Source organism: Rhipicephalus sanguineus, chromosome 1 (assembly GCF_013339695.2).
Source record: "Rhipicephalus sanguineus isolate Rsan-2018 chromosome 1, BIME_Rsan_1.4, whole genome shotgun sequence".
NCBI lineage: Eukaryota > Metazoa > Arthropoda > Arachnida > Ixodida > Ixodidae > Rhipicephalus > Rhipicephalus sanguineus.
In genome coordinates this window covers 272,304,004-272,321,700 of record NC_051176.1, presented here as the reverse complement: position 1 = coordinate 272,321,700, position 17,697 = coordinate 272,304,004, and the positions used below count along the sequence as shown (strand labels likewise).

The 17,697-nt window shown below is 43.5% G+C and overlaps 1 protein-coding gene across 1 annotated transcript; it reads left to right on the top strand.

Annotated features, from left to right (window-relative positions):
- Window positions 1–103: 103 nt before the first annotated feature.
- LOC119378980 (zinc finger protein 184) lies at window positions 104–10,190 on the top strand. Its single transcript, XM_037648104.2, has 4 exons — window positions 104–2,241; window positions 5,492–5,682; window positions 7,513–7,843; window positions 9,000–10,190. Exons 1-4 carry the CDS (start codon window positions 589–591, stop codon window positions 10,056–10,058), a joined length of 3,234 nt encoding a protein of 1,077 aa, XP_037504032.1. The 5' UTR covers window positions 104–588; the 3' UTR covers window positions 10,059–10,190.
- The last annotated feature ends 7,507 nt before the right edge of the window (window positions 10,191–17,697 follow it).

The following is a 17,697-nucleotide window of genomic DNA, read 5'->3' as shown; positions in this document are numbered from 1 at the left end:
ACAGAACTGACAGAAACAAAGTAACAAAGCATGGCCAGCACAGCGTTGCTAGGATGCGTTTGCTAGTGCCACCACGCATAGATTCCACCGCCGCCCACCACCCGAGCCACCACCAATACGGCAACTACGGTCTACGAGGATGCTTATCGGTGCCGCTAGCGTTTATCCCAGTTTATGCTAGTCGCGATGTGAACCGTGAAAACTTCGTGAAGGGACTGCGCTTGCTTTCGTGTTGTTGTGGAATGCCGTACCCGTGGTTGTCCGCCCTTCCCAGCGATTACCAGAGCTATTCTGCAGTTTCTGCAAGAGTGGTGCATTTTGACGACGACGATTGACTTCGGCACTGCTCTTCGTTGGGAAAACAATGGTGATGAAACGATCACTGACGGCACTATGGACCGCCCTGATTCGTGTTGCATAGTTTACGATCACCCGAGTCAACAGAATGAACGAAGCAGAACTGAGAAGTCTGTCGATATATTTAGACCACGGTGGTTTTGTGCGATGTAAATAAGCTGGAGCAAAGCGCGCGGTTCCTCAGCGCCATCATCTGGCTTGCAGCATCTCTTTGTACTACTAATAGCAGTCATGGAAACCCGCGTATTCATAAACATAGATGTGGAACCGTTTTGTACAAAACTTGTTTTTCCCGTTGGTGTTCCAGCAGCAGGCTATGTTCGCATTATTTTCGGAGACTTTGCTAAAACTTGTTCGAAATACCGAGCTGCAAATGATGGTGCGGCCTATTGTGAAAGTGACTGTACAGCAGCTGTCAATAGCAAAGTGTTCGTACAATCGCCATCCGTTGACGGGGAACCTTTGTGCACATTAAAGGTGGCAGCTCTGCCCGACAACTTGGATGACGATTCTGTAGAGGTGTACGATGACGACGATTCCATTGCCGCGGAGGATCCAGAAGAACTGCAGGAAGAACCGCAGGAAGTCTGCGAGGAGCTTGCACCTCAGGTACCTGATCCGGAGGAGCCGAATGAACCATCGGAAGCCCAGTCAAGTGCCGCGCCAGCTCATGAGCTTTCTAGTGACCGGCGGAAACAAAAGAATCCTATGAAAATACGGTTAAGGACTATACCGCTGTCACCGTTACCTGATAACACACGGAGGTCGAGTCGGACGCGCAATGCCGCCACCGTTCGTTACATAAGCAGTAGCAGTTCAGATGATGATTTCAATCGCGACAGTGGGGACTCGGACTGGAGCGGGTCCAGTGAATCGTTCGAAAAGGCCCCAAAAATCAAACGGACTAGGAGGGTCACGGCTCCAGTAAGGAGGGCGTCAACTGTTGGGAGAAAAGCGACGTCATCGAGAAAATCGTTACCGGCCAAGAAAGTGTCGATACCTGCGAAAAAATCCACGCCTGTGCGGAAACCTTCAGCTGTGTTAAAAAAGACTTCTGCCGTTGCGAAGGTTTCAGTTCCTGCAACAGAAACCCCAACCCCAAAGATTGCACCGCTCAACATAAAGGCACTGAAACAACAGTCTAAGGAGAGGCAAGCCTTAAAAGCAAGCATCAAAGCAAAATCAGATGAAACTTTTTCATGTGAGGAATGTGGTCAAACATTCAGCTCAAGACTAAAGTATAAAAAGCATTCCTGGACACACAAGCCAAAAAATGAGCATCCACATAGGTGTGACGTCTGCGACAAGCTGTTTGCTACTGCATTCACGCTTGAGCGACATCAGGCTGCCCACTGCAAAGGCATGCCAAACTGCTGTGAGAAATGCAGGAAAGGATTTGCAACGCCAGAAGAATTAGCAAAACACGAAGAGACTCATAAGGATTATCGATGTGAATGTTGCTCCCAGCTATACCTGAGCTATCGTGGGCTCCGAAAGCATTACACACAGTTTCACAAAAACGAGATGTTGCAGAAACAGCAAAGCAGTGCCACTGCAAGAGCAGAAGGAGCAACAGGAACGGCTGAGCCCGAGGATGGTGCTTGCCAGAAGGAACACAAGTGCATTATATGTGACCTTGGGTGTGACAGTGAGGATGCATTAGCAGCGCACTACGTGGAAATACATCCAGAGCAGCAAGTCTTTCCCTGTGAAACTTGCCGTAAGGTGTTCACAAATCGTGACATGCTTCAGACACATTTGCGCAAGCACATGCAAATTAGAACTGGAGAAAACTCAAGTGAGCAGACTTATCTTTGTAACATCTGTGACAAGGAACTGAAGTCCCTCTCAACTCTTCGTGTTCATGTACAGTCTCACAACAAGGTTAGTACTGGTATCTGAAGTTGTGCTACTCCTGTTTTTGTTGTTTGCCATACTTACGTTGTGTACTTACAAGAATGAAAGACGTTACTGCTAGCTTCAAGCTGAAACGAAATGTTTACATAAGGACACAATTCGAAATGTGAATGCTAAAATCATAGTTTTTTCCAACAAAACTGAAACTCAATATTCTTGATGCACTATTTATCCCCCGACGATTTCCCGTCTTTTGTTTTAAACATTTCACTAATGTATATGTGTCTGCACAAGATTTTTTTTAGCAATAAAGCTTAGAAAAAAATTTCCTTGAGCGTCTAGCCCTAAATAATCTGTGTGCAGCTACCACACCACATCTCAATTCAAGACAGTATGTAAAAACGCTATTCAAAAAAAAATTTTTTTTGATGCCCTCCATGCTTTTAAATTTTAAAAATTAACTGTGTCTCACTGGAACCCCGATTCACATTCATCAGAGTCATTGTCATGTGGAAATTTTCACGCATTTGTGCATGACATTGTTTAGTGTATTACAGGACTGTTTACGCTGTAGTGAAACATGGGTAGACTTTCCTATGTGTAATGTGGTGCGTTACAGACTTTGTTTGCTTAATCTTTTTGCATGCTTTTGTTGCAAGATGCTTAGATCACTAGAAGCCAGATGTTTAGGCATTACAAATGTGGTTTTTAGGTGCCTGGTGCGAGCATTTAAAAATCTGAATGCAGGCATGATAAGGCCTGAAATGGGCACGATAAACCGTTTACAAACCACAACATATTTTATGTATTATGTGTGTAGCCCATTTTAATGGTGTGAAACCACCATATGGTCTACTTGTGAGGTCTGAAAGGCAGCAAATACATATCACAAAAGCATGGCTTCGCATGGTTTTGCTGGACTCTGAAGGCATTTTTTTTTTTGTCAATCTGCATTTTGCACCCAACACGCTAAAGACACTTATTCCAACACCATGAGTAGTTACAGGGGCCCTGGAACACTTTTCCAAGTAGCCATGGAATGGCTTTATTAAAGGAGCTTATTTCCTCACGAATCGACCACTGCAAAAATTTTTAGAATCCTTCCAGTACGAGCAGAGTTACAAAGATTTGTCGCACGCTGTAATTGTTTTCTCTCTCCTCTCGTCCTGACGAAAGCACTGGAAGCTAAGTAGGGAGGGGTGGCATGGGAGAACAAGGTACGTCACGCGCGCCTCGTGACCTTGAGCACTTTTTCTTTTTTTTTTTCTTCGAACATGCACCGTACTTTCGCTGCAATGGCGCGCTCGTAGGCAAGTGACGGCCTCCCGTGGCGGCCGCAGTAACTACTGAGCGTGCCATGTTCAAATCAGCCAATGGCGTGGAACTTGAGTCAGTGACGTCATAAGCATAGTTTTTGTCGAGAGAAGAGGAAGTGCTTTTTAGCTGACTTTGAGAATTTAATGTAAATCCCAGGCCACATGCTGCGCCATATTGTTTGGCTCGCGTGTTCTCGGGAGCCTCGAATAATGATCGGCAGCGTTTTCTGACCATGCTGAAAAAGTGTTTCAGGGCCCCTTTAATGTATATTTCATAGCGAGGCTTCCTGTATAAAAAAAGGTGCCCCCCACTTTCAGTATTTCTGTGCATCGGAGTACCTGGAATAAAATGATACGTGGCAGCACCCACCTGTATTATGCACTACATGCACATTTCTCAATTCTGTCTTGACAGCTGCCTGCACTATTACATGAGACAGTCATGGGCATGTTACCAGCTGTGTCACAGTTACCTGGAGCACAAGGTTAACCCTGGTACAACAAAGTCACATTTTGTTACTGCAAGAGTAACTGAAATTTCACAAACAATATACTTTATTTGACTGATAGTTAAGAAGAGAGGTGAAAAAGTAAATTGTACATGCTACAGTTGGGAACACAAGATGAGGCACAATGAAGAATGGATGCAAACGTTTAAAAATATGTGTGTCCACTTTTGTTTACTAATCGGCATCACATTCATTTACACAACTTCTACGCTTATAAGTTGCTTCTCAATGTTGTCATCATTGAACCTTCCACTCTTGACAGCAAGGACTTTGCATCCTTTGCTGAAGATATTTGGCTGGTCTGTTAGATTGAGAGGAGTTTGTTGGGTTATCTTGTCAGCTCGATCAGGCCAGATCCAGGGTGACCCCTGAGTTTTGTGTCTTTTAAGTTTCTAAGTTTCGCATAAGAATTTACATCATTTGTAAGGGGGAGCAACCTTGAGTCAGGGTAAGATGGATTGAATGACCATGATAGCCTCTGGCTTGTCCTTATTGCTTGCTTGCTGCCAACATTCACTCGCAGTCAGTTGTGACAACCAAACCAGCAGTCCCTGTGCTGGGCACGCTGACAGGTTATGTATGCTTGGGGTTAAGATTATGTATGCTTGCTCTAAGCACGAGTGCTTAAAGTGTATCTTTTTTTTTTTTTCAATGCCTGTCTCATAAATTCTCAGGGTGCCAACGTGTATTTAGCAGGAAACTATTCAATTAGTGTTAAGTGATTAATGTTAACTAAAATGACTGTAGCTGTTGGGAAACGCCTGTGCTGTCAAGCACAGTGATACAACAAACGACAGATAGCTTCCACTTCATGTAACTATTGGCCTTATATGGGCACAGTTATAGAGGAACTTGGATAAGCACTCAAAGCGAGGCTAAACTATAAGGTTACAAGTTGGCACAGTGAACGAATGCTGAGAAAACGTGTGTGGCCTCTTGCATGGTGGCTGGCGCAGCACCGGCTATGGAAGGGAATGGCTGAACTGATTTTGTCAACCTGTGCTGTAAACGTTTCTTGCTTATTACGACTGCTCACAACTTATTGCTTCCATCCACATTCAATCCTAGCGCTTCTGACCACCCCTTCCCCAAATCCCCTTGAAACTGTCTCTATACCTGGGCTCAGTTTAACATTTATATTCATCGTTCATCCAGTACCCTCCATTTTTCTGGGTACACTTCACAGCCTGTCTCCTAATTCCCTTTGACTACGCCAGTGCTTAATGGCTATTGCTCTGAAAGGTGATCTGTGTCCTGCAATTACTTATTGGTTTCACGAAGGGGGTAGGAAAATGCCGTCACATGTGGCCAGGTTGCGTAAGTGCTACACTAGGTGTCAGAATTACTTTTCCCATATTTAGTAAGCTTTGTGACGTTTTGTCAGTGTTCATGAGCAGAGCCCTCAGCATGGGGTTTTGATTTTACCTAATGATCTCACGTTTTCTGGCACAGGTCCGGTCATTCAAGTGCGATATTTGCCAAGAAAAATACACCACAGCAAGCAACCTACGCAAGCATCGCAAAATCCATAACACAACGCGCATGTACAAATGCCCCCATTGTCCAAAGGAGTTCACAACCAATAACTACAAGTTAAAGCACGTCAAGCGTGTGCACACAAGGGATTTCCAATACGGCTGCAGGTTTGTTGTACAGATTTTACATGAACATTTTCTATTGCGTATGCTACTTTTTGTCCTGCTGCACTTTCCTGACTTTCTAAGCAGGCACATTTTAAGCTCGTGGCAATTTTCTTTCGTGCTGAGTGCTAGTCTAGTGCAACGATTTGGCCCGTTTGTGCTGTTCTGTAGTTATAGTTCTACTGTTTTAACTTAACTTTTAAAAAATACTATTATAATTTTTTATGTACAATTCACTGTTCACTATGTTTAGTCCTGTTATGCAACAAATGCAGGCAATATTATAGCTTTGATGTTAAGTGTGCTTAAATTAGCAGCAGTGGTTACAAAAACATTGCTTTTTAAGTACCAAGCTAGTACTCTCCATTTTTTTTTTACTTATGGGATAGCGGAGAAGAGTTTTGCCTGCTTTAAGCACTCCGATAATTATGTCCTTCTGCTGCAAGTGACTTTCCGCTACTGAAGGTCACTGTAGCTTTGCACAGTGACTTAGAATATTTTTCTTCAGTTAGGCAAAGTAAGGTAAGGCTTTATTGGAGTTGTTTTCAGTTGTACTTATGGTCGAACTCAACTGTGTTGCAGTCTGAAATCACTGAGCTCTTCTGTTTCATTAAGCAAGCTTGTTTGGCATTCATCCCTCTCTCACATAAGGTCGTAGCACTAGTTGTAAGGAGCTTTCACTCAGACAAGCACTAGACAATGCAGATCATGGAAAAGCTCCACTGCCTGTCATGGTGGCATATTTTGATGTGTGGACCATTGCAGTTTCCAACTGCGGCTTAATGCTGTCATGTGAAAAAAAAAAAAAAGATAAAAAGAACCACTTCATTGGTATGGGTAGCGATCACATTTTTAAGGAAGGTATACTGGTGAGGAGGAAGGTTTGTTGTACAGTTTCACACTTTTCTGACTACACTCTTGCTTTACCTCTAAAAATTTGCTGGTGTACCATCTCTTGGTCAATTTCTCTGAATGACCATAATATGTACAATAATATTTTTGTACATGTGACTTAAGAGGACACTAAAGTGAAACAATGAATCAATTCAAATGCATAAATTATTCTTAGGAAACTCTACTATTGCTAATTTCTCCATCATAGGCTAATAATAAAAAAGAAAATTAAAGTCAAAGCTTGATTTTTGAAATAGTGTGCTGACATACCTGCACACAGATGTCAGCGTGACATCGAAGATTCCAAAGTGTTTTTTCATATGGTACACTTCATTTTGACTGCTTAAGAACTATGTAGGCTCTAGTAGACTCCGTCAATGCCTATGACATCACAGCGAGTTGACGCGGGAACTTCAAAATGGCTGCGCCACCTGCACTTTCTTTTTGCATGTCTTCTCACGGAAAGAGTTGCACTTTTGGTATTGTGAAAGGGTAATTTACTACCGTAAAATCCCGAAGAAAGTGCCCCCCCCTCCCTTTTTCGGGAGATTTGAAATACGTGCCAATGACCGAGCAAGCGCCCCCTCCCCTCCTGCCAATTTCATTGTTTTTATTTGCCCGACGAGGGCAAATAACGACAGTGACTGCATGCGTATTCAGTAAAGCATTTCCTTGAAAGCACGAGCGGCTCTTCCACCGCCATCTTGAATTTTGATCCATGACCAAGCAAGGGCCCCCCCTCCAAATCTTGTCGAATTATCTTTCACCAAAGGAGGGGGGGGTGCTTGCTAGGGATTTTACGGTAACACGAGAAAACATGTTTTCCCCTTTAGTGCCCCTTTAGGGCTTAATGAAGGAGTTAAGACTTAAAAAGTGCACATCAGCAAATCAATCGAGTTGGAGCTTACTTTGTGTGGTTGCTTCACTTTTTCTTTTTAGCCATTGTCCAAAGAAGTTCCTGGAGAAAAAACGATTCCAACAACACATGGTACTTATGCATGCCAGTATGCTCACTGAAAATGACTATGCAACTATGACACTGGTCAAAAAGTTGCATTGTAGCCAGTGTTCCTATGTGACATACAGCAGCAAGAGCTTCAGGCAGCATGAAGTTACCCATACTGGAAAGTATCCCCATATATGCAGTGAATGCAACAAAGGCTTCACATTCCGGTTTGAATTGACCAAACATGTGCGCTGTGTGCACCAGGCCCAGTTCTATCGCTGCGAAAGCTGCAAGCGCACTTTCACCGCCGAGGAAACCTACAAGGTAAGCTGAAGATGCAGTGGAAAGTTACTGAAACACGTGAGGTTTGCTTGAGGTGCAAGGCCCTTTGTGCACTTTTCTGCCATTCCATTATGTAATGTTGTCTTGATGTTGTTGAGACACTTGTATCATGCTCCATCTCAGCATGCATGATTTGTAGTCATAATTTATTTTTATCACTGTGACCAGCCAAGTAAGTGATGTTTTTCCCTTGACCATTTGCAGAGGGGAACAAGCTAGTAGGCCTCGATATTTTTTATCATTGGTTATCGACTTTCTAAGCACGTCAGTGGTGTGCTGTTCTGAAAAATTACACATTTGCATGATATCATACACCGTATTTACTCGCGTAATGAACTCACTCGCATAATGAACCCACCCCCCCACTTTGGTCCTTGGAAAAAAAAAGTTTTCTTATTGTTTGTATATGCTGATTTGATTGATAACGTTGTTGAAGATCGAAACAATGTTAAATCACACCATTATATCTATATATATCACTAGATTCCGCTAGATTATATATATCTATATATTCCGCCAGATTATATCGCGAGATTCCGAGCGATATAATCATCCGGAGCTTCAAGAAGACTGGGATCTCCAATAGCCTGGACAGTACAGAAGACGATGCGCTGTGGTCTCGCGATGACAAAGCGGCAGCAGCAAGCGACATAAGTGAGGAAGACAGTGAGGGCAATGGAAGCGAGTAGGAGCGCCAAAAAGTGGCCGGTTGGTGTCATCAATAAAGCTTTTTTTTTTTCGCATACATTGCGTGCAAACGCTTATTTTTTAAACACTAAGGTATAATTACCGAATTTCTGAACACCGTCATGTGAAATTTCAACTTTTATACCTACTGCAATTTTTTTTCCCGCGTAATGAATCCTCCCCCCAAATTTGCATCAATATTTCTGAAAAAAAAGTGGGTTCATTACGCGAGTACATACGGTAATGCCATTATATCATTAACAAATGTTTGTGCGTGCTCTGCATTGTTTGTGGTACCGGCAGTACTATGTCATGTAGGACATATAAGACTATCATTAATGCTTCAGGTGCATTCTTTGTGAAATATGTGTTAACCCTCGACAGCTTTTATTTAGAAGAAACTATTTCTTGGTCCCTTCGTGAGACTTTTGTATGTTTTCATCCTCTGCAGATTCACAAGGAACACCATGACCGTGGGCTTGGCTTCACATGCACTGAATGTGGGAACATGTATGAGACTCAGGGTCATTATGAGCAGCATATGCAGGCACATTCCAATGACCTACCTTACGAGTGCCCCACCTGCAACAAGCGATTTGCCTTGACACGATCACTAAACCTCCATCGTCTGTCACATGACAAACAGAGGACACCTCGGCCACGGCCTTATAGTGGCAACCGCAATTGGGATTATTACTGTGAACTTTGCAATGTCTTTTACAAATATGGTTCTAGCCTGGTGGCCCATCGTGTGTGTGTGCATGGAAATGGCCCCACTACGACGTGTCCTTATTGTGAAAAGAAGTTCAATAGCCGGCTGACGCTGTCAATGCATATACGCATGCACACTCGGGAGCGCCCTATGCGCTGCAGCTATTGTGGGAAAACCTTCCGCGTCTGGAACAGCCTGAAACGACACGTTGTCACAAGTCACACAAAAGACTTCAAGCTTTTCTGTCCACTATGCAACAAAGGGTTCGTCTCGAGGTCCTACCTGAAGGTGCATCTTAAGAGTGCACACAAAGCTGTCATGTCAGGCCCTGGTAAGCGGAAGCGATTGCCTGATGGCCCCACTGTAGCACAGCATCCTCCTGCACGCACAACAACAGTACAAAAGCCGCCTGTCATCATACCCATGCCAGCTAAACTTGACCGCTCCACCCTCGTACCACAAGCCAGGAGACCACGCCACCACCCAGCAAAAGCAGCTGCTGTGTCCATTACCCCTGTGGCCACCCAACTTCCTATGGTTCCCCCACCCACTCAGGTGGATGCCCCACAGCGGCCACAACAGCCACCCCGACCACAACAGCTTCCAGTGGAGCGGCCTGAGCTGCAACAACAGGCACAATTGCAGCAATTGCACTTGCAACAGCTACAGCTGCAACCATCACAGATGCACCCACAGCACCTACAGCCACCTCGGCAGCACACACAGCAGAGGGATCTCTTTGAAATGCAACAGATTCCGCACTTGGAAACTGACACTTACTCGCTCATGTTACTGTGAATTATTTTCATTTTTCCATCACTTGCCTGCAATTTCTTGGACAAGACTTCATCTTGTGAACTGCTATCGGCATTGCTGTGTGTGTTATGCATGAATCATGCTGGATTATGAATGGAACTGAAGTATAGTTCACAGGTTTATGCGTGCCATTGTCTGACCAGAGCTGTGCTGCATTTTTTTGCCGAGAAGAGCAGTGATGATATATCACTGTTTCTGATAAGTAGAAAAGATTGAAAAGATATTACACACCAAGGACTTGATGGGTATTCACAGCATGGAGATCCACTCAAATGAGGCACTTCTCTGCGTTTTCACTGTTAGCACTCTTAAGTTTTTTAAGCTTAGCAGTCATAATGCAAGTTGCTAAAGTACCATTAGGATGTCTGGCCATAGCAGGTAAAGTATATATATATATCATCACAGTGTTTCCACTTGTAGAAGTTTTTGTGCAAAGCTTACAGCTACTTGTGGCTCATTTTTGTCACCCATTGAAAAGAAAAATATATTTACAAACAAGCAATGTTCCTTTGGTTTCAAAGTAATCTTTCTTATGTACAGTCTGTTTTATTCTCGCAGTCGTAGAAAACATGGAAGTAAAATGTGAGAAACTTTTTGTGGCATTACAAAGCACATGCTTGCTTTTTATTACATTGTTATAAGCATTATATAAGCATCGTAGTATTGATTACTTAATCAGTTTTAGTTTATCAGAGAGCTGAAAATGAATATATGTCTTCTATGTTTATTGCTGTAACAACATGAAAGCATGTCAAATAAGCCCAGTGTTTTTAACATTATTGTGTGCTCTTATGGAAGGCCTTCATTTTTAAGCTTTCAATGTTTCAGTCACTTCACCAGTCTTCATCTGAATGTTTAACGAAAACGTCTATGGTTCGTGCCCTCTACACTTTCATTGTAATTTTATGATAATTGAAAGACTTAAAAAATTAGCGTCGCTTGCACTAGTGGCATAAGGCTAGAGAAACAGCGGAGCTGATCGGCACCTAGCTGGTGCTGGTTTGCAAGGTGATGGATGCAAGGTGAGGTTGCAAGGTGATGGATTTGCAAGGTTTTGCAAAGTGATGCTTGTTTTTGCCAATTTTTTTTGCGAGAATTACCAAGTCACTCCTAGGTAGTAACCTGGTATGGTTAAGTTATACTTTATTGCATTAGGCTACACTCTACTTCAGTCCCGGTAGGTGCCCCCACATCAAAGGGGTTGGTGACTTTAGCCTAGTGTTATGGGGTAGTCGCTAGTGATGCTCAGCTATTAGGCCAGGGCCATCTAGGTGGCGATCAGTCCACTGTTTCTTTAGCTTTGCGTAACTTGTGCAAGGTACGCTAATTTTTTTTTTAGCCATGTAAGTGACATTGCTATGCAAGGACTGTTAAGTGTGGAGCTGGGTGGCCTTCTTTGTTTTGTCTGTTCGTTTTTATTTCTTTCTTTATTTCTTGCTTCCTCTTTCTAACTATGCTATATGCTTTACTCTCCCCTCCTCACCCTTATTTCCCTTTCCCACTCCCTTGCTATGCTGTGCTCTGCTAACATGCCTGGATAGCAGAGTGGTTACGATGCTCGCCTTCAGATCGTGGGTACACGGGTTTGAGTCCCGCCTCGCCAAGAATTTCTCTTTCTTCCTCTCTCTCTGTGTACTCATTTTCTCGCCCATCAGTTATTGCATCCCACGCTGGACAAATGGGCGCACATGTTCTGGGAGCGAAGAGGAAGAAGAGAGCGTGTGCCGGTTCATGATGATAACTTCTGTTCGCTCTGCATGGACTAACAGTCAGCTTAAACAGCTCTGCTGTTAAAATCTTTGCAGATATGTTTTTTTTTATGTTGAAGTTTTTAATGTTAATGTTACATTGAGTTTGGACATTCATATTCATTTTGCTGGAGCGAATAAATGAAATATGTCGCAGTACATTTATAAAGACGGCACTAAGAACAGATTACAGCAGTGGGCTCTGCAATTCACTGTGTAGTGAAGCTCTGCAAAATTAGCCATTGTACAACATACAGTTCAGTGATTTAATTTTGTAATACTCTCAACACCTTTATAAGCGGACTGCAGTGTAAATGTTGTTCATGTGTACTTTGGCAGGTGTAACATGCTTTAGGATGTTTGCTTTTAGGTCTCACCGGGAATCAAATACTGTTAAGTGTGAGATGATGTGAAGTTTAATCCACAGGCTTTCCAAGAAATACGAGGTTGCATGGTAGCATTTGCAGTGAACATTTCTTTAAATACTCACAGCAACAGCATACAAGCACTGAACAAAGTGGGCTGTTAGAGGCAGATTGCACTCTGTTTTACAGTAGGATTGCGTTACAGCTCAAATATTGTGGTAGTAATTATGTGTGACTGTTTTGCTGAGATTCAGCATGCCTGTTACTTATTGCATTAGTCCTTTAAGGGGAGATGCTACTCGAAGACACTTTTTTTTAATATTCACCCTAGAGCAATGAAACTTGAGTTGATTACAGAACTTTTTATGCTGATTTCAAATATATAATTAGTTTTCTTGCAAGTTGCATACTTTTAGTTCTGCAACATGACAAAGCGAAAAACTTAAGCCTCTTGCCCCCCCTCTTTTCAGACCTAAACTTCAATAATTTTTTACAATTGATAGTTCATAATGTTTCAAATAAAGTGTGAAATGCAAATAACTAATTAGGAAGTCCATACAAAATATGTACTAGACATGAAAAATTTTAACGCGGGAAGTTCATACTTCTCCTACCCTAGTAAAAGTTTACATGACTTTTTTTTATTATATAATAAGAATATTGAAACTTGAACAAGATAATTGCATTTCTCGTACTTTGGAAAAAATTTGGAAAAAATTTCATGCAGATCTGAGCACCAGAAGTACCCGAAAAAGGAGGGGCACATTGGCAAAAATGGCAAAATTTGTGTTTTGAGAAAAACGAGTTTTAAAGACCAAATTGCATGTTTATTTATCAAAGATGTCATTGAATGCCACAAAATTTGTACACAAGAAAGAACAATCCTCCTTGTAGTGGCCACTTCCATTAAAATGCGCCAGCACCATAGGTTTCGCCCTCACGGCTCTTTCAGGCTGACTCTTTGACAAGAGATTTTTTCTTCAGCGCACGCCGACGAGCCCTTGCTTCTCCTGTTAGTTTTTGAGACATTTTTTTCTGGCGTGTGCTGTCCCGTGATGTGCCAAGAGCAACCAGATCATGAGGCAGGAGCACGCCAAGCTCTTCCAGAACACGTTCAAAACTGGAGTGCCCTCGATTAAACCAACATGTTCAGTGCTGTCATATCAGCAATCAACGAAGACTCGTCGTCCTGTGATTTTTCTTCGTCTTCGAAGAGTCCGATCTTTTTCTGGGAGGCACTCACATATTCGAATGCCGCGGCAAACTCGTCGGACGCATCGGCGCCACTGCCACTACGCCTTGCGGCAGCAGACGATCTTTTCGTGGTTTGAGTGTTCGGCTTTGATTTGCGCCAACGTCCTCGAAATTTGTGCGCCACGTGAAACTTCAGAGGCCGGTGACAGCGCTTCCTACGGCTTTCTTCATCCATAACGGATAAGCACTCGAGAAAAGCGCTGTTCAGCTGCGCTGCTCGACGAGACACGGATCCTGCAAGTAGGCTTCACAGCACACACGCGCGCAGCGGCCAACGGCGGCTCCCGATCCGTACCACGTGATTTAAAGCCAGTCGCGGCGCTCGAAAAAGGCGGCAAAAGCGTGCTTCTCTTTATTATTTCTTGCGCTGCAGCAGCACGGGAAACCATCGCTATTTGAAGAGTGAGGCACGGCTCTTCGCCTCATTCGGTCGACAATGGCGAGCGGCGGCGCATTATCAGCGGCAAGGTGCTCGAAGATGTCACACTTTCGGCCTTTTGACAGCCACCTTGTGCTCTTTAGACGCAATTTTAAAGCATTTCCAGTTAAGTCTCGACATTGATTTTTTTTTTCAGAACAGTAGAGGTACTAATCTTAACAAAACAGGTGAAAACAAAAAATCGATAATTTTTCAGAAAACTCGCGTTTTTCGACCCGCATCTCCCCTTAAAGTCAAAAGGAACTGTCAATTTTTGTAGCCGTGTATAACTGTTTAAGTTATTCTTTGTGTTTATGTGTCACTGTGTCCACATTTTGTTGCATGTGCTGAAAGCATCACTATGGAAAGAAGCATTGCTAGCAGGAAGGTGTATGTAGATGTTTCCTGATGCATTGCATTGCTGCATATGAACCATTTCTATCACTTTTGTCCTGAGATGTTCAAGCAAATTGTATGAAATATACACTTCATTGCGAGGCTTACATTTCCCTTGAAGCCTAAATTTGTGATGCATTTCTTGGAAACCTGTAAGCATCAAACCTAGCAAGACATTTTGGATGTAACCGAACTGTCAACATCATGGCTCCTTTATAGCACACATGAGCAACTGTTGTGAAAATCCTCAAATGCTTCTTGGTGTAGAAGCTCTCCTGGATCGGTTTGCAATAATTCTGCTTGTATGGAACAAAACACATGCAGACACACTATGTCCGCCATAGATGATACTGATGTACAATCTCCAAAAGAACACCGTGAGAGTAGTAACTCCAAAGTACTCATATGGTGTTCAAATGCAGAGGCATCACTTAAGGGGGGGTGCAAAGGTGCACTCACCCTTGAACCCCCCCTCTCCTCTTTTGCATAATTTAACAGCTGCATTTTGTTCTAGACATGCAGGTACACTGCTGGAGTAAACCATGCGTAAGTATGCTTCCAAATTTTGACCACAATGATGACTAAATGAATTTCTGTGCCTTCACCAATACACCTTTTCACAGGAGAGAAAAAACGCCGCCATGTTGGCCTGCGCGCGGGAGTACAAAGGCCGAGGTCACAGCCTCGGGAGTGCATTTTTGGGGGGTCACGCCTATTTAGCGCAGCCCAAAGAGAACTATGGCGGCGCCCAGGGAGCCGTCTGTGAAAAGGTCTATAGGCACAGCTTTAGTTTGGCTCCCAACTACCACCCTGCTTTCCTCACTCCTCAGGCAAATTGGAAACCTATGCCTCTATAAAGTTGTGTGCCTTAATTTTTTATATATCAATGATAGAGACGCATATATGTCACTAACACAAATTGGCATTGTGCTTAATCTGTCAACCCAGTTGTGCTACAAGTAAGCTGAACATATGACAAGTGTCTGCCCATAGAATTGTATACACCACACTTGACATCAGTAACTATTATCAACTTCCTGGAACTGGCGTTGCTAATGTTGCTTAAAGTTATGTATAGTACAGTTAGTGACAAATCTAGAAGAAAATCGGCAAGAATCGAGGAAAGCTGAGAGCTCAATTTATTATAACCAACCAGATGAAGCCCAATATTTAGGCATTGAACCAAGGGAAGTCATTATTGCCTTCATCCGCTTCTCCTGAAAATGTAATCTGTGACCGTTTGACATGCCTACTAGAGCTGTGCACGGGCCGTATTTCCGAGCCCGGCCCGGGCCCGCTGACTTCGTCGAAGGCCCGCCCGAGCCCGACGGCAAAGGGCTGCGAGCTTACCCGGCCCGGCCCGACGTACGAAAACACAATCCCGGGCCCGGCCTGGCTTTTTGAAGCTTCACTGCGAAAACAAAACATCGTTTTCCGGTAATTTGGCGTTTTATTGAGCATAGCAAATGTGATCAAACGACACACGACGAGCAGTCTCTATTACACAGATTACAAATTGTCGTGCAAAAACAGCAAGCAAGTAGACGGCCTCATGCCAGCAACAATAGAGTTCGCTCGCCAAAGCCGTCACGTGTATGGGGTATGCCCATGCAAGCGTAAGCTTGCATGAAGGCGATCTACGTCGGGTCGCTCGCGCTGTCGCGTACATCTTCACTCATATGGGATTTGGCCTTAAATCTAACGTGAACAGTCGCGTGGCGCTGTCACTAGCTCAGGTGGTGTTACTTCTCTGTTTGTCGGAGTGCAACAGATGCAGTGCTTTACCTGCTCCCCTTTTGTTTAAAGTAGCAAATGGAAAGGAAAAGCGGTAAAGGGCGGTCGCGAAAAAGGCGCTGTATGTGTGCTGGAAAACGATTCCCGCTCATTCTCTATATTTCGGGCTTGAGTCGGGCTTTGCGCAGGGCCCGAGCCCGGCCCGGGCCCGAGGTGAAAATGCGTCGGCCCGCCCTAGCCCGGCCCGCGGGCCGGGTCGGGCTTTCGGGCTACCCGGAGCCCGTGCACACCTCTAATGCCTAGAATATTAATGGAGATTGATCTTTTTAAGAAAAAAAAAAAAAAAAAACGCATATAATTTGAGATATTCCATCCTCTAATTTCAGTGGCTATATTCAAGTTGAGCACACTGGGCCGAAGCCACTGGCCGGGTGCACAGGAAAAGTAGCCGCTGTGTTACATCAGACCCGTGATGAAGAAGTGGCGAATTCAATGAAGTCTCGTCACAGCAGTATATCGTTCTGCACAGACACTCTCTTATTAAAAAGAATCGCAGACACTGAAAGAAACTTAGTGCAATGGAAGGCCACCCGGCTCAACCTGGATCCTGAGTGCCAGAAGTGGCTAGTGAACCTGTCCATTGGAGTTTCAGGGAGGTCAGCGGTAGTCCAGGACTAGAGGGCCTGCCCAAAGTTCTTCAGAAGTTTAGCAAATATGTTTCATCTTCATCTTGCTGTAGAAGGTGTAAAGTCTCACTTGCTCTAGCGAATTACCTTACCTTTGTGTGTGATGTCTGGTGCTTATCGGTTTCTTTCGCGCTGTGCTGACAAAGGCCGGAATTTCCACCTTTCACTGTAGTGTAAAATTCGTGGGCAGCGACTGCAGCGCGTCTTGCAGAGAGTGTGACTGGTGGAAGAGTGCTTTGAGTCTTTCTATAGTTCAAGAATCATAAGCACCCCACATTACATGCAAAGAATAAGTGGTCCACTTAAGTATTTCAGACGACCCTCTGTTTTTTTCCCAATAAGATTCTGCTGCAATCAGCCTTCGTCCAAAATTTGTCAGTTCCTTGTCATGGGAAGTTTTGGTCTGATGTAGAAGAGTGGCTGCCTTTCCTGTGCACCTGGCTTCAATAGCGCCACTGAAATTGAATATCTCAAATTATGTGCAGTTTGTGATTTCTAAAAAATGGGTTGCCATAAATTGTGACTGACAAGTTCCCCATGTAGACAACTGCCCTCAAGTTGATAATGAAAAGTTAATTAACAAGCTTTTATTAATTAGTCCTTTCAAAGTAACTTTAGCTGCATCAAGGCATTTATACCTCAGCCTCTCTGTGAAAACAGGTGCCCAAGTGTAGCATTTTCATAAAAAATATGTATTGTCCAAGAAAAAGCCCTATATGTGGTAAAATATATATTTTTTTAAGTGTTATAGATTTACAATTGTGCTGCGAGTTCACAGGCAATTTACCATTCACAGAAGCAAGCTTGAAGGTGATGTACAACAATTTTTTTTCCCCCTACAAACCACATTTTGGTGACTTTCACAATTGTAAAAAATTTCATTTAATATAAACTTTTGAAAGCAAAAAATAAAGAAAGAGAAAGAGGTGGCCAAGTTAAACTGTTAGATTTGGCACTGAGCGACCCAAATAGGCCCCATTAGCACAGGAACGCTTCACTATAGTAGAGAAAAGATTAAGT

What these genes read in the sequence shown, in the direction of transcription:
- LOC119378980 (XM_037648104.2), top strand. Translation starts at nt 589, where the DNA reads ATGGAAACCCGCGTATTCATAAACATAGATGTGGAACCGTTTTGTACA. An exon ending in ATGTACAGTCTCACAACAAG is followed by an intron (nt 2,242 to 5,491) that starts GTTAGTACTGGT and finishes TTTCTGGCACAG; the next exon opens with GTCCGGTCATTCAAGTGCGA. An exon ending in CCGCCGAGGAAACCTACAAG is followed by an intron (nt 7,844 to 8,999) that starts GTAAGCTGAAGA and finishes CATCCTCTGCAG; the next exon opens with ATTCACAAGGAACACCATGA.